Source organism: Gracilinanus agilis, chromosome 1 (assembly GCF_016433145.1).
Source record: "Gracilinanus agilis isolate LMUSP501 chromosome 1, AgileGrace, whole genome shotgun sequence".
Lineage (NCBI taxonomy): Eukaryota > Metazoa > Chordata > Mammalia > Didelphimorphia > Didelphidae > Gracilinanus > Gracilinanus agilis.
The window spans coordinates 293,086,605-293,110,459 of NC_058130.1; the positions used below are offsets into that span (position 1 = coordinate 293,086,605).

Below are 23,855 nucleotides of genomic sequence, written 5' to 3' on the forward strand. Positions count from 1 at the left end.
CTCTTTCTTACTCTTTACTAATAAATACTTATAAATTTTGTATAAAGTCTCCAAGATTAATTTCTATTTATTACAAAACCTTTTTCAGGTAATGACAACTCTATTTGACTAATTAAACAATTGAGGGCACTGAATTATGTTCTAAAAATTATGTACTAAAAATCTGTTTAGTTTATTTGGGAAGGAGAAGAATGCTTCCAACCTTGGGAGAAATGATACTACACAAAGAGTGTATTCAGATAGAATAAAGAGACTAAATCTTTGGGTTTTATATAAAAAAGCAAACCATTCTAGAACCTGGGAATTTAGTGTCTGGACATTTAAGAGGAGAGAGGAATCCAGTTAAGTCCTTGCAAAAGAAGCACTCTGGGAGGAGGGGGAGAGGTGAAAGAAAGAGAATATTCCAAGTTTCTTCCAAATAACCTTTTGAGCAGATAATGCAAAAGGTCAGAAGACTTTGGAATTTCTATCAGTGTCCCTGGAGAAACTAATGGACGTGTTTATGAAGACAAACTAGATGCCTTGAGGAAAGGCAATTGCTGTACTCTATAAGGAGTCAAGAAGAAAACCACACCAAGCCTAAAGTGATTCCACAAAGAATAAAGGGACTTCTAGCAAAAGGACTAGCAAATGCTAGCATGTGCTCTCTTTTTCCTGGGTTCCAAATATACTTACAGAAAAGTATGTCTTCAGTTTGAGTGAATATTTGTGTCACTTATTCTTAATGTAACACTTTACTAAATGTTCATTTCTAAAAGTGAATTAAATTTGGCTAATTGGATCAATGGATAAGTCAATAAATATTTATTAAACTCTTACCGTCTACCAGTCACTGTACTAAATGCTGAGAACTCAAAAAGGAGCAAAAAACAAGCAGCCCTCAAGGAACTGACCATTGAATGAAGACAACAAGCAAACGAATATGTACAAACTATATAGAGGAAAAATAGGAAATAATTTAAAGATAGAAGGCACTAGAATTAAAAGGAATTGTGAAATGCTTCTGGTGAAAAATGGGATTGAGTTGAGACGAAGAAAATTATCAAGGATGCAATAGGCAGAGATGAGAAAGGGAGAGCATTCTGGGAATAGAGGACAGTCAGAGAAAATGCCTAGAACTAGCCGATGGAGTATCTTGCTCAAGGAACAGCAAGGAGGCCTTTGGTTCCTTTGATTGAAGAGAATGTGATGGGGGAAAGGTAGTGAAGACAAATAGTTATGAAGGGCTTTGAACATAAAACAGTCTTTTGTATTTGATCCTGGAGACATTGGGGAGCTGCTGAAGTTTAATGAGAAGAGATGTGATATGGTTGTACCTTCACTTTAGGAAAACAACTTTGGTGGCTGACTGGAAGATAGAATGACAGAGCTATCAGGAGGCTGTTACACTGGTCCAAATGTGAGTTGATGAGGACCTCTACCAGGGTGGTGGCAGGGAAAAGTGGGTATGTTCAAGAGATATTGCAAAGGTGGAATCAACAAACCTTGACAATGAATTGGACTTGGGAAATGAGCGATAGTGAAGAGTTGATAATGAGACCTCTGCTGCAAAACTGAGGAACTTGAAAATAGCAGTGCCCTCAACATTAATAAGAAAGTTAGGAAAATTAGTAAAGAATCTTACTTCTGGGAGATTTTGAATCAAGATTAGATACTTCCCTCACTCCTAAATAATTAAGGTTAACCCTGACAACACTAAGGAGAAAATTTCCAGCCACCTTCTGAGAGTTCAGACTGCCAGGATGAATAGGAATTTAGAGAATAGTTCCAGAATCTCTGTCATATTTTTTATATTAATTTATTTTTTTCTTTTTATCTTTTTCTTTCCCTCTTTTAACTCTCCTTCTCTTTCCAATTAAGGAACAGATTCAAAATATTATCTCTCTCCTCTTTGGCTTCTATTTTAAGTGATATTTGCTTGCTGCATGCTTTTTTGAGTTTTACTTAGTTTTATCATTGAAATTATTTCACTTCCCTTCCAGCCTATTGAATTATGGATCTAAAATGATGCTACGGTAGTACTGGGATTTTCGATGTCAAGGAATGATTGTTAGGATCAGTAATCAAAAGGATCTCAGAGTTTGGGAAGGCCAACAGGATAAAACTTAGAGGATATCCAAATGATATTAAACAGGGTTTATTTAAGGAAAGGGAAGGAAGGGAAGGGAATTGGGATGATCTAACTAAAGGATATATAAAGAAACCTCCCACCAAATCTAGTTGTTATCTTCTGACAGTTAGTATCTACACTATCAATTACCTCTCTACTTAAAAGTCCAGTTCCTACAATAAATATCCTTCACTAAACCAAATTCCCCCCTTAGATGGTGAATAGAGGTGGTAAAGTTGGAAGATAAGCAGGAACAGGACTCAAGGGAAAGGATCTCACTAACAGATGTCTCAATCAGGTCTGTAGGAATATCTATCAGTGAGCAGCAACACAGGAACACACAGGAACAAATAGTTGGATCAGTAGGACAGCCACAGGAAAGGGAGAAATAGTCAAACTCACAAGGTCCACCCAAAGAGTTCATAACTCATAAGCATTTTATTCAAGAAGAAGAATAGCTCAATGAGGCAAGCACTAACATGAAAAAAAAAAACTTTTAATAGAGAATTAAAGGTTCATGTACTGTTTTTTTGCAATAAATTTCTGTTGATGTCGTTTCTTACATTATCATAGTCTTCCCAAATATTTGTCCTCTACCCCTCCCAGAGGGTAATCCCATATATCAAATAATAATAATTTTTTAAATAGAAAAAAATCAGCACAACTGATTGATGCATCCAAAAACATGTGTGGTGTGTAATACCTCTCACTTCCACAAAAGGGTGGGATAGCAATTCCTCTCTGTCTTATAATTTATTTGTTACCTGTGCTTTATTCACCTTTGACTTTTTGGTGTGTGGTTCTTCTTTACATCTACAATGATTGTAGTAGCTTGTTACTTCTTTGTATTGATCAAAAAATGGCATTTCATACAGCACAATATTCCTTTACACCGGTGATGTCAAACCTATGATGTGTGTCAGCACTGACACACATAGCTATTTTCAATGACACACAGCCACATGCAGCCACATAGAGAAATATGGGACAACGTGCCGAGGATGAAACATTTGCTGTAATGTAGTGTAGACACTCTGTGCACTATAGATGACAATTCTACCTATATCAATTTACCTATTTTGGTTTATGAAATACAGTTATATATTACAATTATGCATTTTTGTTATTTAAACTATAAATATCATGAAATTATAGTTTTTTTCTTGAAGTGACACACCAACTGAGTTATGATCGGTTTTTTGGCGAATTTTGACATACCAGGCTCACTGCTTTACACTTATATACTACAGTTTGTTTAGCCATTCTTCAATGAATGGGCATCTACTTTGTTTCCAATTTTTTGCTATCACAAAAGTGCTAATGTAAATATTTTTGTGTGTATGTGGGCTTTCTTATCAATAGCTTCCTTGGGATATCAACTTAGTAATGGAGTCTCTGACAAAAAGAGTACGGATATTTTAGTCATTTAATTTACATAATTCCACATTGTTTTCCAAAATGGTTATATCATTTTTATAGCTCCAACAACAACATGACCCCTATTATATTGATTATTTCCATTTTTCTCAATTTTGCCAATTGAGAGGCATATACTTTATTTTCTTTGTGTCCTTTGTTTTTTTTAAAATGTTTAAACCCTAATGTCTTTTTATATGTATATATCTTTCTATATTAATTTTATTTGTTACAGGGCTAGGCAATGGGGGTTAAGTGACTTGCCCAGGGTCACACGGATAGGAAGTGTCTGAGGCCAGATTTGAACCTAGGATCTCATGTCTCTTTGTGTCCTTTGTGAAAATTATTTTGAAGAACCAGGTTTTAATTTCCTTTTTGATCACATTTCTGGGATCAAAAATTGGTAGATTTCAACTTCATCCCTTTCTCCCTATTTTCCTCTGTGACATACTTTTAGACCTTACTTCATGAAAGAAGCAATGCTAACTGGAAGTAGTGTTGTATGGAAAAGTCACTGTGTGTGCTTTATCATAATTCCTAATGCCATGCTATCTTCTCTACAGTTTGGTGTTTCCCCATAGCCTTTCCCCATAACCTGCCCTTCCCTTCTGAAGTTGCACGTTATCTTTCATTATATATTTATCTTTCTGAGGTAATCTTCTAATAGGCAAATCCCAATTTGTTCAATATTTCATTATTATTTTCTCACACAAGTCATCAAATCAATTAGTCCATAGAGTATTCAACTTTTTCTTCCCCTTGATTCTTGAATTTCTTATTAATTCTTTAGGCCCTTGGATCTTCTTTCTCCCCTTATATGAGCTCTCTTTATAATTTCTTTTATCTCATAGCTAAATCTACTTTTAAAATAGTCTCTAAATATGAAAGAATTTATTTCATTAATTATTTTTTGTAATTGTACAAATATAATTTTTAGTTTTTCTGCCTTGGAATGTTTGGAAGGTGAATAATTTACTCCCTTCTATTTTTGGCTATAAATTTCAAGGACTTTTATAGATTTGTTTCAGGTTTACAAGGTATGATGTTTTGAGGTTGTAGTTTGAGGCATTTTACTTTTTTGGAATATATTATTCCATTCTTTAGCTTCTCATAATTAGAAAGTAATCCTTTGCTACTTGAATTGTTTATATTCCTAATTTGAAGATCTTTCTTCTGGCTTCTTGAAAAGTTTATATGTTATTAATAATGTGAAATGTAGCTATGTGCTTTGGAGTTCAAAATGCGGCTTTCTGTTTATTTGTTTGTTTCACCTGGCTCATAGGAGGTGCTTATTTAAAATATTTGTTGATTGACTGATTCAATAAACCATTAGATCATTTTAGTTAATTTCCTTCATGTTATACTAATTCAATGTACTTTGTCTTCTCTTTGAGATTAATACTCATCCTTACCACTTTTTTCTTTCATTATTACCCATGAGATTTTTGGCCTTTTGTTCTTTCATATAACTTTCATTATTTTTTCCTAATTCTATGAAATACCATTTGTGTTTGATATAGTGTAGTGCCAAGAATTTAACCAATAAAGAATATAAAATCATTTCCCTGAGAATAACATTATTTATTAATGGGAACATGTAAGTCCATTAACAAAGAATGGATCTTTTGCCAAACTCTTCCTTATGTGAAAGACCATTTGTGAGTCCTATCTCTGTTTTTATAGTAAACTGTGTCCCCTTTCCTAGTGTCCTGACAGTCTGATCTTTGAACTTCCCTTGGCAGTTCCCTCTTTGGGATATTTCGAAAGAGGAGGTTGGCTGAGCGATCTCATCTCCTCCTTTATCCCTAGGCTTTACCCAAATAAGGAAAATGCCATCAAACGCTGCTTTCACCAAACAGAAAAACACAACTGACCCACCTTACTTTAAAGCTCATGAAAGTTGACCTTACAAAGCTACTTCTCTGGAATCTTAAGGAATTGAATGTCAGGGATTTTATGAAGCTCAGCTTCTAGTAATCATTGACCAGAAGTTGACTCAAGCATGTTTTCAGTGGTTTTCCCCTATTTGGAGACCTGATCATCCCAAATCTGGATGATATATTTACCAAGGAACAAGAGAGATTTTACTTTCAAATACCCCAGATAGAATTTTGATTAAAGAGAGATAAGAAGCAGGTCCTACTCTGCCTACAATGGCAAATTTTCTAAGGTGGGGAATTCTCTGAATTTCCTAGGAACAAAGGAGTGAGGGATAGGTCTGGCCTGAACCTCAATTCAGGACTCAGTAATAGAAATAATTCAATAAAATAAAAATAAATCCTTTGAATAGCACTAAAAAAGTTAATTATTTAAGGTAAAATTTCCATTTTTATTATATTGGTTTGATATACCCATGAGCAATTAATGTTGCCCATTTCTTAAATTGTGTTTTTATTTCTACAAAAACTTTTATAGTTGGATTTATATAGTCCCTAGATTAATCCTAGTAAATTCACTCCCAGATATTTTAAAGATATTTCTGTAGTTATTTTGAATGGGATTGCTCTTTTGTTCTTCTTTTTCTTCTGGGCTGTGTTAATTCTGTAAAGAATGCTAAGTGTGTATGTGCATTTATTTTATATCCTGAAAATTTGGTGTAATTATTTGAATTTTATTCGACTAGAGTTCTCTGAGCATACTTTCGAATCATTTTAAAAAAAAACAAATGATGATATTGTATCTTCTTTTCCCAGGCTTATTCCTTCACTTTATTTTTCTTGCTTTCTGACTATTACTAGCATTTTTATCACTATTACATATACATACATTAATATGTACATGCATACAACCACATATATCTCTGTTGTTGTCTGAAGAGGACCAGTGACATTGAAGAATGATGTCTTGACTTGTATGTGAATTGGATTTAAATGAGGCAGAGTTGCACAAAGTCATCAACCTCACTCTCTTTTCCAGAGTCATCAAAGTCCAGTGGCAAGATAAACATCAAGATGACTGACGATGGCCAAGGCTGCAGTGGATGACCTTGGTATCTTCAATTTCTGACCTAGCTCTAAGTGCTCCACAGTCTCTACTTTAGCGGCCTTCATGGCCACAGGAATAAATTGTTTTCATCCATCTATTCCACTAGGAGAAGTCATCACAGGCTTGGGGTAGACATCTTCCTAAATTAATGAGGGATCTGAGACCTGTCAGTTTCCCTCAATCTGGTTTAACCTGTCTGCCAAGATGGTTTATTGGGCCATGGCCACTGCACATGCTATATGTAGCTTCTTGGAGCCACAAGTGAGAGTCAAGTGAAAGGTGGACTCCAAAGGTGGCTAAGAAGCTCTCCAAAGGCCTCATCCAAGGTGCCAGTTCTTCCTGAATACACACCACTTATATTATTGTGCTATATTATATTTTATAAATTATTTTAATAATTATTCTAATATCTTTATATTTTATGTCACTATATAGTAGTGGTGATAATGGATATCTTTGATTTACTCTTACATTTTCTACAACATGTAATATTTGCTCTTAGATTATGTAAATACTATTATATTAAGGAATATAATATTGTATTAAGTTATATAATTAATAATATATTAAAAATATAATATTATTATATTAAGGAAGTATCCCTTTTTTCCTATTATTTCTATGGGTTTTTATATAAGTATGTGTTGGATTGTGCCAAAATCTTTTTTCAGTTTCTATCAATATAATCATAGCTTTTATATCATTAACATAGTAAATTGTATTTATAATTTTCCTATTGTTAAATCAACCCAGTATAATCGGTAGTCAATTCCCAGTATAAACCAAACCTGGTCAGAGTATATATAATCCTTCTAATATTGTGCCCTAGATTTCTTGCTAATATTTTATTGAAAGTTTCTTCATCAATTTTCATTAGGAATAGTGACCTATAGTGTTCTTTCTCAGCTTTATTTCTTCCTGGTTTAGGTATCAAGACCATATTTGTATTGTGAAAAGACATAAAAGAGTACCTTCATTATTGTACACAGTTGTTATAGAGTTAATTATTCCTATAAAGTTTGATAGAATTCACTTGTAAATCTACCTGGTCCTTGAAATTCCCCCTATTCCCCTAGGTAGAAAATTTCTTTATACATTATTGAATTTATTTTTTCTGATATTATGTTATTTAAATATGTCTGATTTTTAAAATTTTGTTAATTCAGGTATTTTGGGTTTTTATAAGTATTCACCTCTCCTCTCTTAAATCTTCAGCTTTTTAAAGTACATAATTCAAAATATTTCCTTATTATTTACTTTATTTCCTCTTTAATTTTTGAATTTTACTTTTTTATTTTTGATATGCACAATTTGGTTTTCTATTAAAAATCAAGTTAGCTAATGATTTACCTAATTCATTAGTTTTTTAAAAAATAAGTTCATAGTTTTCTTTATCAATTAATTTTTTGCTTTAAGTTTTTTCATAATTCCTTCTTTGTTATTTAGTTTGGGATTTTAAAATTTTGTTTATTCATTGATTCATGTTTTCATTTTTGTGGATGAAAGCTTTTAGAGGTATACATTTTTCCTTTAGAAATCCATTAGTTGTGTTCCATAAGTCTTACTTTGATGGCTTATTCTTATAATTTTCTTTGAGGAGATTTTCTATTATTATTCTAATTTATCCTTTGAACTACAATTTATCTAGAATTTTAAGTTTACAATTACTTTTTAATCCTTTATTACAGTGCTTTATTGAATACAATTGTTATTGCATTATAATTTGATAAATAACCACAAATCTAGTATCTTTTCCACATTTTTGATGAGGAGTTTATGCTACAATAAATGGGTAATTTTTGTAAAGATTTCTTATATAGCTTAAATGTGTAAATTTCTTTCTATTAAAATTCAGTAATTGGGGGCAGCTGGGTAGCTCAGTGTATTGAGAACCAGGCCTAGAGATGGGAGGTCCTAGGTTCAAATCTGACCTCAGACACTTCTCAGCTGTGTGACCCTGGGCAAATCACTTGACCCCCATTGCCTACCCTTACCACTCTTCTGCCTTGGAACCAATACGCAGTATTGACTCCAAGACGGAAGGTAAGGGTTTTAAAGAAATAATAAATAAAATAAAATAAAATTCAGTAATTACCAAGACCTGTCATCTCATTTTTTCCTCAAGTTCCAGTCAGGCCCTTAACTTTTTTCTCATTTGGAGGAGGGGAGGGTTATATATGCCTAATTCTAAAAGTGGTAAATTAAGAGTTCTCCTTCTATTGCAGTTTTATTATGTAATTCTTCCTCCAATTTAATTTTTAAAGTTTTTATGCATATTTATGAAGTTAAATTGCATACATGTTAAGTAAATTCAGTACGGATATGGATCTTTCAGTACTGATATGGACCTTTGGTCCTTTGAACCTAACTCAATTACCCTGGTTGTCTCTTTTTTATCTTCATATTTGCTATAGCCTTTTCTATTATTGCTACCCATTTTGATATTAATTTAGCTGAAACACAATAGATTTTGTTCTTGCATCTCATTTTAAGACTATATTAATCTCTGTATTTCAAGTGTGTTGCTTGCAATAATGTTGGATTCAACTTTCTAAACTGTTCTACTTCTATTTTATGAGTCATAACCATTCATATTCATAGTTATGATTAGGTTTTTCCCCCTATATCCTGCCCTCATCTGTTTTCTTCTCATTGATCTCATCTCCTCTTTAAAATAGGATTTCTTCATTCAAAAATGTCTGTTCATATCTTTTGACCATTTATCAATTGAGGGATGGCTCATATTCTTATAATTTTGACAAAGTTCTCTATTATTTTAGATAACAAACCTTTCTCCAAAATACTGTCCATAAATTCCTCCTAGCCCCCACCAATTTACTGCCTTTCTTCTAATCTTGTTAGTTTTATTTGTATATTAGTTGTATTTGTACAAATATTATTATTTTTATTTGTACAAAACTTTTAAAATTAAATGTATTCAAAATTATGCACTTTATATCTCACAATGCTTTCCGTTCCTTTTTATTCATAATTTCTTTTATCCCCAAATCTGAAAGATAATATGTTTCTTATTCTCCTAATTTGTTTATGACATCTTCCTTTATGCCTAGGTTGTAGATCCATTTTAATCTTATCTTGGTAAATGATGTAAGATATTGATTTATATCTAGTTTCTGCCAGACTACGTTCTAGTTTTTCTAACAAAATTTGCCAAATAGTGAATTTTTATCCACAAATATTTAATTTTTTCAAATACAACATTACAAAGATTATACTCTTTGGATGAAGAAATCAAAGCTATTTGTAACTCTATGAAAAAATTATCTAAATCATTATTTATTAGAGAAACACAAATGTAAAAAACTTAGTTATCATGTCACACCTTATCAGATTGGCTCAAGTGATAAAAGGTCAAAATGACAAATGTTGATGAGGATTTGGAAAAATGGGGACATTAATAACCTGTCAGTGTAACTGATTTTGGAGAGCAACCTGGAATTATACCTAAAGAGTTAAAAACTCTTATACTTTTTGATCCAAAAGTATCAGTATTGGGTTTATTTCCTAAGGTTGTCAGGGAAAAAGGAAAAGTTCTAAAATATTTATAACAGCTCTCTTTGTGGTAGCAAAGAACTGGCATTTGAGGGAATGACCATCAGTTGGGGTAATGGCTAAACAATTTGTAGTATATGATTGTGACAGAATGCTACTATGCAGTAAGAAATGACAATTAGGTTAATTTAAAAACATCACATGAAGACCTATATACAATTATAAAGAGTGAAATGAGTAGAACCAAGAGAGCACTATATACAATAGGCATATAAATCTCTATAAAATTTCTACTAAAATTCTATATTTTCAAATTAGATTAGCTGGCATCAATATCCAACCTGTATTGATTCTACAAGCATCTGGCAAATCTTAATTTACTATTTGATTTTCACTATCTAATTGTTTTTATGTTTGTTTATTTTTACAAACTGCCTTTTTATTTTTCATTGAATTTTGTATTTTGCTCTTGAATTATCTAGGTTGGATTCAATTCTTGGTTTGTACGTCCTTGGGGATGCTGCAAAATTAAATTTGTCTTGCTTGAAGGTTTTCATGAATATTGGAAAAGATTTTATTTCAAATTATATGACTCCTGAGAGGCAGGTAAGAGCCAATTGAAATGTAAAAGAAAATTTTGTTTGATGAAAGTAAACACTAAGTTGGATTGCCGAGAGTTTCTTTTGTTACTCATTTAAAATTAAATGTCTTCTTAATCTAATCAGCATACAGAACAAGCATTTTTTTTTTCATGGAAGACTAGACATTTAATTCATTTTAGTGTTTTTCCTTCCACTTTCAACCCATTCTGGCAGTGCCCTCTCAGAGTTATAAGGGACTGTGAATAATTGAGGGTAATTTTCTGATACTATAGTTCCCACCAGTGTGTTCTCCCACCCCTCAATGAATATCAGTTGATTTCAGTTAGTCAGTCATATTCAATTGGCTTTAGTGAACAGAAAGCCAGGCCTGAAGATGAGAGGTCCTGGGTATAAATCTGGCCTCAGAAACTTCCTGCCTATGTGACTGGGTAAGGCACTTAAACCTAATGATCTAGCCTTTACTGCTCTTTTGCCTTGGATATTCTGATACCTAGTACAATTCTAAGACAGAAAGTAAGAGTTAAAAAAGAGATGCAGTTCTTTGCTACAGGGACACAGTTGGTGTACAGTATTACACCCCAACCCCAACCCAAGTCTATGTCGGACTTTCCCTTCAGTATAGAGGAAGAGGAAAATGGTCTCAAACTTAGAGAGTATATATGGTAAAAAGGTAACTTATAGCTCCTGTGAGTCCTTTGAATGGAGCACTCAAGAGTTTCCCCTAAGGCTTGCCTTGGGTCCAAATACTATTTTTATTTGCCCTTAAGCTAAAAATAGTTTTCATATTTAAAATAAAACCAACTTTATTTTAAAATATAAAACTCTTTACAAAATAAGAAGTGATAGGATGTATTGGGGTCTTGAATCATAATTCACTGATCTCTGTCCTAAGGCATGGTGTAGCTTTTCTGCTTGGCATTGCCCTGTCTGTCTTTGGTTTCTAGCACAGATATTGGAATTATACATTTTGGATGCTGTAAGGACTCTGAGGGAAAGCCCACATTCTACAACTTTCCAACATTAACTAGGTCTCCCTCCAGCCAAAAGTTAGAGACTGAGGCTAAGCAGAGGACAAAACTCTCTTCTTTTACCCCCCATGAAATTTCTTGTCAGGGGTTTGGCTGAGGGTTTTCACCATTAAGCTGCTAGATACTTGAATTCTTGATTCTACTTTCCTTGCTTATTTTACACAAGTCAATCTAGAAATTTCTTGTGCAATCATATGAATTGTTATAGGACTTTTTGCAATTTGTTTAAAGTCTACACCCTCTATCATTAATCAGTTGAATAAAAGTGTCCATTACTTGCCCATAATTGAAATATGTCTTAATCCGATTAAGTTGTCAGGGCATTAGCTTCTCTCAAATGTAGTAGCATCTTATATTGTTATATACTATACAAAATATTGTAATTCATTTATGAAGTAAAATTCTTGGATAGTTCTTTAATATATAGATATTATAGAATTATACATACATATATGGAATTATTTTAATAAAATCTCAATTCTAATAATCCACAAATAAGATATTTAATAGAATTTTTTTGCATGTTAGGAAGAAAGCAAATACTTTGACTGTTCATGGCGGTGGATTCTAGTCTACATATATATAACTATTCTTGGAGACATCTGTCTACATGCAGCTACATCCAATTTGCGGAAAATTGCTTTCATGGGCTTCGATGATTATGAAAACCTCTCAAAATATCTAGAACTGGGGAACAAAAATTCAAAAGAGCAAGTCAAATTGAAGGCAGCAAATTTTTTAGATCTTTTAAAGTATTTTTCTTCACAAATGACATATTACTGTAAGTGCAAACATTTGCATCTTATTTATTAGCAAAATTGCTCTAAAATCTCTTAACCTCAATTGCTTAGACCTTACCTTGGACTCGATACTTGCCTGGAAACTGATACTTAATATTGATTCTAAAATGGAAAGAAAGGGTTAAAATAAAAAAATTAATCTACATGAATTTTTATTATTCCAAAGAGAATTTAGCAGAATTTTCCAAAATACTTAGTAAACATTTTTCAACAATGACCATAACTTAAAAAAAATAACATATTAAAAATCCTTGTAGTACAAAAGATTTAGTAATAACATAGATGAAGTTATTTCATCATATTTTGCATGACTGCACATTATAGCATATGAAACTGGATGAGGGAATGAGAGAATTTGAAGCTAAAATTTTAAGAAAAGAATATAAAAATTGTTTTTAAATGTAAAAATATTTAAGATATTTCATAAATCTAATCCTACTTCCTGAAACCAGTGTTGACTCTTGGTAAAATATGAAGTAAAGGATTTTAATCACCTTTATATTCCTTCCTTTGGGTGGAGGTAGCAATCCAACCAACTCTCCCAACATTACCCTCCCAACAATTTTAATATAATATGTCAAATTGGATTCTGTAGTAGCACTATCATTTTTCTAACCCAAGACAATTTAGGATTCAGAAGGACACCTGGATTGGGGTTGGCCCAGAACTCATTCAGTGGCAACATCAATAGTGGGGATTGTAAGCGGCAATAGTGGCGCAAGCAGATACTTTGGGAGCATCCAGCACAGAGATAAGAGAGTAGAAGCGTTGGACAACCTGTCAGAAAGAGATCATGGAGGACCCTAAATTAAACCATCACATGGCACAGGACCAGTTTCTGTTTAGCAATAGCATTGCTCATATGCAGTCCTGGACTTCAGTTGCAGGGTGGAAAGGATCACTTGGGGTTGGTTACAATGGGACAGTGCCCCGGTCACAATTCCAGGAGAGATAAGAACACTAGCACTTTTGACTTCAGAGAAGTAGGGACTTTCCTAGATAAAGACCAGAATACACTCCCCAGATCACACTACCCTGGAAGCACCAACAACTTCCAATCCCCTGAACAGTTCAAAAAAATCCTAAAACTTGGGACAGTGCCTCCCCAACGCAAGGTGAGCAGAACTTGACTTTAATATAAAGGTTACAGTCAAGAAATAGGTTGGAAAAATGAACAAACCTCAAAAAAACAAAAGAATCTAACTAAAAAAGCTACTATGGTACAAAGAAGAAGACAAACTCAGAAGACAACTATGTGAAAACAGGGAAAGAATAAGAGAAAAATCCAAATTTGACAAAAGTGGACAGAATTCCCTTCTCACAGAAGCTAACAAAAACTTCCAGAAGAGGTAAGAAAAAGATAAACACAGAGGAGGAGAAATCAGGAAAAACATTTAAAAGTTAAAAATTAGGGGAAAATTATGAAAAGAGAATTAACAACTTGGTGAAAGAGGTACAAAAAATAATGAATAAAATAACACCTTTACAAAGCAAAATTAGCCAAATGGTAAAAACAGGCACAAAAAAAAATCACTGAAGAAAGAACTTAATTAATTAATTTATTTTTAAAAGTGATCTTATATACAGCTTAATGTTAAGCTTTGTTGCCTGTCATACCACACTGTTGAATTCATACTGAACCTACAGTTAATTTCTTCAGGTCTCCTCACAGTTAAAGAACTCCAACTGATGGACTAAGACAGATGAAGTTAACAATTGTTCTATGAAATGTATCAAATTTTAAGAAGCAGAATGGTTATAGGATGTCTGGCTAGGAGATGTAAGGAGGAGCTCACTTGGGTAAGGGGATATTTTGACTCAACTGTTTTTGCATAAAATTACACATCTTTAATCAATCACAACTTACACACATGGATTGCTTTGCCAATTAGTTTAAACATGAATTAATGTGTCTTCATTTATCTAGATCACCAAAACAAAATAAAATGTTCATCTCCCATTCAATATTGACTTCTTGTGGATTAATCATAACTGTTATAGTAGACTTTGGTCTTAACTGCCTCATAACTTCTCATCCTCCTCCTGTTTCTCACTTTAGAGCCAGAATGGCTGCTGGCAAGACTTTCATTATTTGAAAGAAAGTAAATACTATTTCAAAAGTAACCTCAATTCCAATAATTGAGTTGAGTTAATGCCTCAAGGCAGAATCATTTTATCCTCTCTGGTCCTTAATTGTAAGGAACTTTCTGGTAAATGGATCATTGTTGTATAAATAAGAATCTATCCAGGAGAATTCCAGTGCCTTGGAAAAATTTTGTAGTGCTAATATCATTAGAGATTTTCTTATTCACTGGTCCCTTTTGAAAGACTATTTAGTGGGTATTCAAATTGATGGGGAAAGGATATGAGAGTTTATGCATGCACACACACCCTGATGATAAATATGTATTCCCACAGTGATTCCCAAAGTGGGCACTACTGCCCCCTGGTGGGTGCTGCACCGATCCAAGGGGAAGGTGATGGCCACAGGTGCATTTATCTTTCCTATTAATTGCTATTAAAATTTTAAAAAAAATTAATTTCCAGGGGGCTAAGTAATATTTTTTCTAGAAAGGGAGTGATAGGCCAAAAAATGTTTGGGAACCACTGCCTCAATAGGATGAGGTCATTGAGGACAAGTACTGTATTTACTTCTATTTTTGTCCCCACTATCTAGCACAATTCTTGATACATAGTAGGGACTTAGTGAATGTACTGAGTGTGATATACAAAAGATGGATGAGGGAGATTTGAAAGCAAACACAAGGAAGTTTAAGATATGAAGTACTGGTATTATATAAAAATACTTCCAATCATAGAATTATAGATGTAAAATTAGAATGCATCTTATAAATCATCTAATCTGATGCTTTCCCTTCACAGATGAGGAAGCTGAGGTCCAGGGAGATGAATTGACTTGTCTGAGATCACACAACTAGTAAAACCTACAGCTAGGTTTCAAAACAAGGCTGAATCCAAATCTGGTATTTTTTTCCCTCACTACACAAGGATCTCTTCATTTTCCCTTAAGCTTGGGATCATGAATTCTGGATCTTTTTTGTACGTGTATCATTGATTTATTGGTCAGGGGTGTTGGACAGTATTTTTTGATAAGGAGGGAATTTACTTTCCTTTTAATATATTTAAAAGTAAAATTGAAAAAAAAAGCAAAAAAGTTTACTGAAGAACATAATTCTTTAAAAATTATAATTAAGCAAATGACACAAGACATCAAGAAACAATAAAACTAAGTCAAAATAATACAAAAATAGAAGAAAGTGTCAAAAACAATTGACTTGGAAAATAGAGGAGAGATTATTTAAGAATTAATGGACTACATGAAAACCATGGCCAAAAAAAAAAGCCTAGAAATCATATTTCAAGAAATTGTGAAGAAAAGGAACCATGGAGTTCCATGCTCAGACCAAAGATGGCAGAGTAAGGAATACTCAATTTGCTCAGGCCCTCCAAACACACATACACACAGAGTAAATCGCCTCAAAACAAAGGAAGACAGGAGGACTATGTCTCACTGGGGGAGAGAGGAGAGAGTAACTCAGTGAGTGCTGCATGGGGGAGCTTCCTCATGGCCTGAAGCACACAAAGCAACCAAGGGGGGAGAAACCCTACTCGCTGCATAAGACAACAAAGCAACAGACTCAGTACAGCCCAAGACCAGCCTTATGGAGTCCTGAGCTATGGAAACTGCAGAGACTGAAGCAACAGAAGCCTGAGACACTGAAACTATCAGGAGGCAGAGAGAGCAGCATTGCCCTAGTCCTCTGTGCTTTCACACAGTCTGAAATAACAAAAGGATGGAGCAGGGAACAGCCCTAGGCACAGCACTACACACTGCCAAACAATTAGGCAGTGAGATGACAGAGTAGAAGAGCAGCATAATCAGCCCTACCCTCTTCTACTTGGTCTGAGAAGCAGTTTGATATGCTTCTGTGTGGCCTGAGGCAACAAACCTGGAGTGGAGAACAGCCCAACACAAGAGACAATTGAGAAACTGAAAGCAGGGGGAGTGGAATCCAGCTGGAAAAAACTGCTGCAAGCCTCCCCACAAGAAGCCTGCAGGTTCATTTCCTTGAAGTGCACACTAAAGGACTCAAAACCAGCTGGGCCTACCACAACCACCAGAGAAGGTTACACTGCAAGTGCTCTTGGAGCAGTACTCTCTCCACCCCAAGAGCAGAGTAACATCTCAACATATAGAAAAGATAGCAAGGAGATAAAAAAAATTTAGAAAGTTACTTTAGCAATAGGGGAGATGAAAATATAACTCAGAAGATGATGGTAATGGAGAAAAGAAAACATGTGAAGCCTCAAAAGAAAATGAGGGAAGATGTCAGACTCCAAAAGATCTCTTGGAAGAACTTGAAAAGAAGTTAAAAAATCAAATGATAGAAAGATTCAACTACTTGCATCCTCAAATGGGTCAAATGGAAATGGAATTCCACTCCCCCAAATACTGAAGAAAACAACTCCCTAAAAACTAGGATTGAGCAAGACAGCTATTGATGCCATAAGGCATTAGGAAAAAAAATCAAAAGAATCCAAAATTAGAAGAAAATCTGAAAAGCCTCACTGGAAAAACAACTGACCTGGAAAATAAATCCGGGAGAGACAATTTAAAATTCCTCAAAATTGTTCCTCAAAAAATTTTTATTAGGAGAGCTGGGAGTGTGCCTTTTTTGAGAGAGCCAAATTAAATTTGCCTCCTGAATTTAACCTTTTAACCCAGAATCATTTCTTTTATTGAAGGTTTCAGTACTTATTAATACTTTAGATTCCTCATATGGCCACAACAAGAAAATTGCCTTTGCAATTATATCTTGCTTTAATTGTCCCCTTGACTGTTGCCACCAGGGTCAATTTTGACCATATTTAATTATCGCAGGATTCATCAATTCTAATCTCCTCAAAAGACTTATATGTACTGATATGAACTGAAGGCAGTGAATATAGAACGGTGTATACAATAACAGAAATAGTGTACAATGATCAATTGGGAGGAACTAAACTATTATCACCAAAATGAGGTTCCAAGTTTACCCTGAAGAAAACATGATTAAAAAATGCTATCTCAAGCCAAGGACAGAACTGTTGGAATTTGACTACAGATAAAAGCATGCCATCCTTCACTTTATTTAATTCCTGAGTTTTTTATTGTATATGAGATATGTCTTCAATATTCATGACATAGGGAATATGGAAATATGCATTGCATGAATACACTGGTATAACCTGTATCAGATTATTTATTGGCTGTGTTGGGAGAGAGAGTGAGGAGTATCTGAATGACAAAATAACTGAAAACAATTGGCAAAAATTGTTTCATACAAATAAAGTTTAATAAAATAATAAAAAAATAAAAGAATCCTGATAATTTCTCAGGTCAAGGAGAAAATATTGAAAGAAGCCAAAACGAAACTATCCAAATATCATGGAATTACAGTCAGAACCACACAAGATTTAGTGACTTCCACTTTAAAGGAACTTCTTGGAATATTCTGGAAAGCAAACAAGCTAGGATTGCAACCAACTGAGTATACTTGTTCAAGAGGGAAAAAAAATGGATACTTAATGAAACAGAGGACTTTCAAGCATTCTGATAAAAAAAAGACCAGATATGAATAGAAAATATGACATTCAAAAACAAATCTCAAGAGAAGCATAAAAGTTAAACATGAAAGAAAAATCACAAGCTATTCAAAACTAAACTATTCATATTCCTATATAGGAAGATGATACATGTAACTCCTAAGAACTTTATCAGCATTAGGATGGTTTGAAGGAGTCTACAGAGATAGTACAAATGGATATGAGTCTGTGTTGGAATGATTTGAAAAAATATAAAAGGCTGAGGAAGAGGGAGAAAGTGGGATAAGGGAGAAGAAGAATGGGGAAAACTATTTCACACAAAATTACATGAAGAATAGCTTTTATAATATAGGAGAAAATGCAAGGGGGTGAGATTGATGGGCAACAATTGAATTTCATTCTCATCTGTACTAAAGGGAGGGAAAAATATAATTGTAAACTTAGCTGGGTAGAGTGATCTGTTTCACCAAACAGAAAAGTAAGAAGGAAATGGGAATGGCAGAAAAGGGACAACGTGATAACTAAATGGGCAGATCAAAAGCAAATAAAACTTAGAGGAGAGATGGGGTAAAAATAAGAGAGGTATAAATAGAAGAAAATAGGATGGAAGAAAATACACAGTTAACACATACCTGTGAATGTGAGTGAGATGAATTCATCTATAAAATGAAAATAGATACAAAGAATTAAAATAAGGGCCTGGAGCAGAATCTATTATGCTTCAGTTGAAATAAAAAAGAAGGGAATAACAATCATGATCTTAGACAAAGCAAAAGCAAAATTAGACCTAATTGAAAGACACAAGCTTTCACAAAAATTGACCATGTATAGCATTAAAATTCCTCACAAATGCTAAAAGAAGAAGTATTAAATACACTTCTGTTTTGACATAATAAAAAAATCCTCAATTAAATACAAAAATGAAGAACTTAAAATCAAATAGATTAACAAAATTGGCAGTAAAAACCATTGAACTAATAAATAAAAGTAGGAGATCATTTTCTGGGAATAAACAAAAAATAGATAAATAATTAGTTAAATTGATTTAAAAAACAAAGCAGAAAACCAAATTACTAGCATGAAAAATAATAAGGGAAAACTGTAGTTTGGTAGAAACTAGGCATATATTAACATCTCAAACTGACATCATAACAAGATAAAGTCAAAATGGAGACATGATTTAAATATAAAGAGTGACATCCTAAGTAAATTAAGCAGAATAGTGAATTTTAACTATCAGGTCTATGAAGTGGGGAAGAATTTATAGTCAAAGAAATCAAGAAGATTATGGAAAGTATAATGGATAATTTTGATTACCTGAAATTAAAAAAGCTTTTATACAAACAAAATGGAGTTCAGCCAAAATGAGACGGAAAGTAAGAAACTGAGAAATAATTTTTATGGCAAGTTTCTCTGTTAAAGGCCTAATTTCTTAAATATATAGGGAATTCAGTCAAATTTATAAAAATATAACAGGATATATGTTAAACAGGATGTTTTTAGAAGAAACCAAAGCTATCTATAGTCATATAGAAATTCTCTAATTTACTAGCAGTTAAAGAAATGCAAATTAAAAGAACTCTAAAGTACCATTTGACACCTGTCAGATTAACTGGCATGTCATAAAAGGAAAATGAGAAATAGTAGAAGGGATGGTAGAGTTGTGAACTGGTGGAGAACCATTTGGAACTATGCCCAAAGTACTATAAAACAGGCATGTCCTTTTGATCTAAAAATACCACGACTTGGTCTGCATCCCAAAGAGATCCAAGCAGAAAAAAATGTACAAAATATGCACAAAAATATTTTAGAAGCTCTTTTTGTGGTGGCAAAGAATTGTAAATTTAGGAGGTCCCCATAAATTGTGGAATGACTGAACAAGTTATGACAAACCTTGAAAACATTATTCCTGGATTTAGCTTGTTGAGTTCTTTTGTACTTTTAAAGCAGAAGGATTTTTTTTACATAAATTCCACTTTTAACTTTAGTCATAAAAATTCTAGAGCAGACAAATAAGCCAATGGCTCGTAAGCATCTAGCAAGGCATATGAGGATATATAGGAGGCAGCATGGAGTTAATAAAAACAAGCCATGAGTGTTAAATCCTTTTCCTTTTTAAATAGTCTTGTTAAATTAGAAGATCAGAGATATCCTCTCTCTCTACTGGATTTCATCAAGACATCTGAAAGTATTTCTCATAATATCCATGTAGACAAGATAGAAAGATAGGATAGAAACTAGCAAAGAGGTAGAGTAAAAGGAAACATTACAGTTTAAGTTTCCTCCTATATCTATGCCACCAAATATTTGGAAAAATACACAGGCTATGTGAGGAAAAAGAGATATGAATTGGATGATAATACAGTTTAGGGAGATTTATAACTAATATAGCAACCAAAGTACTCAGAGGTTATTAATTTTGTGTAACCTTCTCTAGTAATATGCCATACAATCCTATTCTATTTAGCATTTTAAATTAAAGACTGATGAATTCATAATTTGTCAACTCTTACAGAGGACAGGAGGCTAGAAGAAATACCTTAAATATTATGTGACAAAATCAGGAGCCCCAAAGATCTTTTCTCAATAGGCTAAAATAATTGATTAACTTTTAACAAGTTTATAATTCAATTCATTTTGGCACTACTTAAAAATTCTGAGTCATTGTGAACATGTTTACTATTGCTCAGTATTGCTTAGAGGAGGTTTGAATGAAACTTTCTCTAATTGAATCAGTTAGAGGTAGTAAGGGAGCTCAGGCATTGTGCCTAGAGTTGAGAGGGTTTGAATTCAAATCTGATTTTAGATATTTACATGACCTTATCAAATGCTAAGAGAAATTTTGGGGTTTTGTGATTGCAAGGGCTGCAAGTAGCCGACAGAATGGAGATTTAAGCCCATGATCACTAATTAGCTCATTTTATAGATTATAATAAAATATATTCTTATTTAGTGAAGCATGTATTCTTTCTCTCAAAGTTATTCTATAACTGAATGATTAATTTGAAGTGATTAATTAGGTGTTGCTGCTAGAAGTAACAATTTCCAAGAAAATATTTGTTGTCTACTAACTCTTGCTAAAATAAATCATCAAAGTAAATCAAAATAATATCAATAATTCCTAAAGTTTAATAATTTCACAAATCTGTCTTCCTCAGTTTCCTCAAATATAAACATGGGGACAATATCATCTGCTTTTCACAGTTATTGTGAGAATCAAATGAGATATTTTTAAAGTGCCTAGTACAATCTCTACATAGATTTTTATTAAATGTTTATTTCCTTTTTATTAGAGTTTTTCATGATTATAGCATGTATGTGAAAAATAGCTTGTTGGAGCAAAGCAAATCATGTTGTAGACTAAAAAGATTATGTCTTTTTGTTCTTTCATTTTCTTGCTGGAGGACATTTGAGGGTGAAGGATGTTTTATTAGGAGTTACAGAATATTGATCTTTCCTGCTGTTCACTTTTCAAATTTTTACATTGTTTCAGTTCTTGGTATCTCATGTCATGGAGATCATTAAGATTGGTACATTTTAATTTTTAATTATATATTTCTCATTTACATGTATAAACAATTTTAAATAAGCATTTTATGACATTTTTGTGATCTATGTTCTTTCCCTCCCTATCCTCCCTCTCCCATCCATGAGACGGCAAATAATATGATATAGGTTATATATGTGCTATCATACAATGCATAGTTCTATGTTTTTCATGTTGTGAAAGAAGACACATATCACTTATACAAGAAAAAAAATCATGAAAAGAATAAAATGGAAAATGGCATGCTTCAGTCTGTATTCCTTCTATGGAGGTAGATACCATTTTCTTTGTCACAAGTCCCTTGGAGTTGAATTAGACCCTTTTATTGCTGTTAATTGTTAAGTCATTTACAGTTGATCACAGTACATTATTGCTATTGTAGTGTGCGATGTGGTCCTGTTCTGCTCATTTTACTTTGCATTGTTTGATATGTTTTTCCAAGTTTTTTTCTCATCATCTTGTTTTTCATTTCTTATAATGCAATAATATTCCATTACAATCATCCATGCCTTGGATCAACCATTCCTCAATTTCAGTTGCCATTTCTTTGCCACCACAAAAAAGAAGAGCTATAAATACTTTTAGTCAAGTAGGTCCTTTACACCTGTCTTTGATCACTGTGGGATACAGATCTCAGTGGTATTGCTAGGTCAAAAGATATGAACAGTTTTATGGTACTTTGGAAATGGTTCCAAATTGCTTTGCAGAGTGGTTGTAACAGTTCATCACTCACCATTAGTATCAGTGTTTTTCACATTCTTTCCAACATTTATCATTTTCCTTTTTTTGTCATATTAGTTAGACTGATGTGAGATGATACTTCAAAACTGTTGAATTTGCATTTATCTAATCATTTTTGATATGACAAAAAATAATTTTATTTTCTTCATCTGAGAACTGCCTTTTCTTATTTTTCTATTCTTCAATGTGGAAATGCCTTATATTCTTATAAATTTTATTTAACTCCCTATTTCTTTGAGAAATTAAGAAATTAGTATGAATTTTTCCCCAGTTTTTTGTTTCTCTTCTAATCTTAGTTGCATTGGTTTGATTTGTGCAAACTATTTTTAATTTAATGTAATAAAAGTTACGTATTTTATATCTTGTAATGTTCTCTATATTATGTTTGGTCATAAATTTTCCTTTAATCATAAGTCTGTCAGTTAAACTATTTCTAAACCAAGTATCAGTTTTTACTTTAGTTTGGTATAAGGCATAAGATGTTGGTCTATGGCTAATTTCTGCCATTGTATTTTCTAGTTTTCCTAGTAGTTTTTTTTATTAGACATTTATTAATATTCGTTTTTAATCTGTTTACATACTTTATGCCCCTACTTTCCCCTTCATCCCCCCCCCCCCGCTCTCCCCCCACCCTTGGCCAATGCACATTTCCACTGGTTGTAACAAGTATCCTTGTTCAGGGTCTATTTCCCATTCATGTCTGCCTCAGTCCATGCATTCAAGCAATTGTTTATCTTATATGTTTCCTCTCCTGCAGTCCTTCCTCTGAATGTGGGTAGCATCTTTACCATAAATCCCTCAGAGCTGTCTTGTGTCATTGCAGTGCTGCTGGTACAGGAGCCCATTACATTTGATTTTACCACAGTATATCAGTCTCTGTGTACAATGTTCTTCTGGCTCTGCTCCTTTAGCTCTGCATCACTTCCTGGAGGTCTCTCCAATTTGCATGGAATTCCTCGAGTTTATTATTCCTTTTAGCACAATAGTATTCCATCACCCGCATTTACCACAATTTGTTCAGCCATTCCCCAATTGAAGGACATCCCCTCATTTTCCAGTTTTTTGCCACCACAAAAAGCTCAGCTATAAATATTTTCGTACAAGTCTGTTTATCTATGATCTCTTTGGGGTACAAACCCAGCAATGGTATGACTGGATCAAAGGGCAGGCATTCTTTAATAGCCCTTTGGGCATAGTTCCAAATTGCCAGCCAGAATGGCTGGATCAGTTCACAGCTCCACCAGCAATGCATTAATGTCCCAATGTTGCCACATCCCCTCCAACATTCATTACTCTCCCCTTCTTTCATTTTAGCCAATCTGCTAGGTGTGAGGTGATACCTCAGAGTTGTTTTGATTTGCATTTCTCTAATTATTAGAGGTTTAGAACACTTTCTCATGTGCTTATTGATACTTTTGATTTCTTTACCTGAAAATTGCCTATTCATGTCTCTTGCCCATTTATCAATTGGGGAATGGCTTGATTTTTTATACAATTGCTTTAACT

General features: G+C 33.4%; 1 protein-coding gene across 1 annotated transcript in view; it reads left to right on the forward strand.

The window, feature by feature from the left end:
* Positions 1-23,855, forward strand: part of TMEM232 (transmembrane protein 232) — a 217,906-nt gene that overhangs the window by 113,522 nt on the left and 80,529 nt on the right. The window contains exons 8-9 of the mRNA XM_044657626.1: positions 10,507-10,630; positions 12,183-12,435. Coding sequence (XP_044513561.1) covers positions 10,507-10,630; positions 12,183-12,435 — 377 coding nt within the window. The remainder of the gene's footprint in view (positions 1-10,506; positions 10,631-12,182; positions 12,436-23,855) is intronic.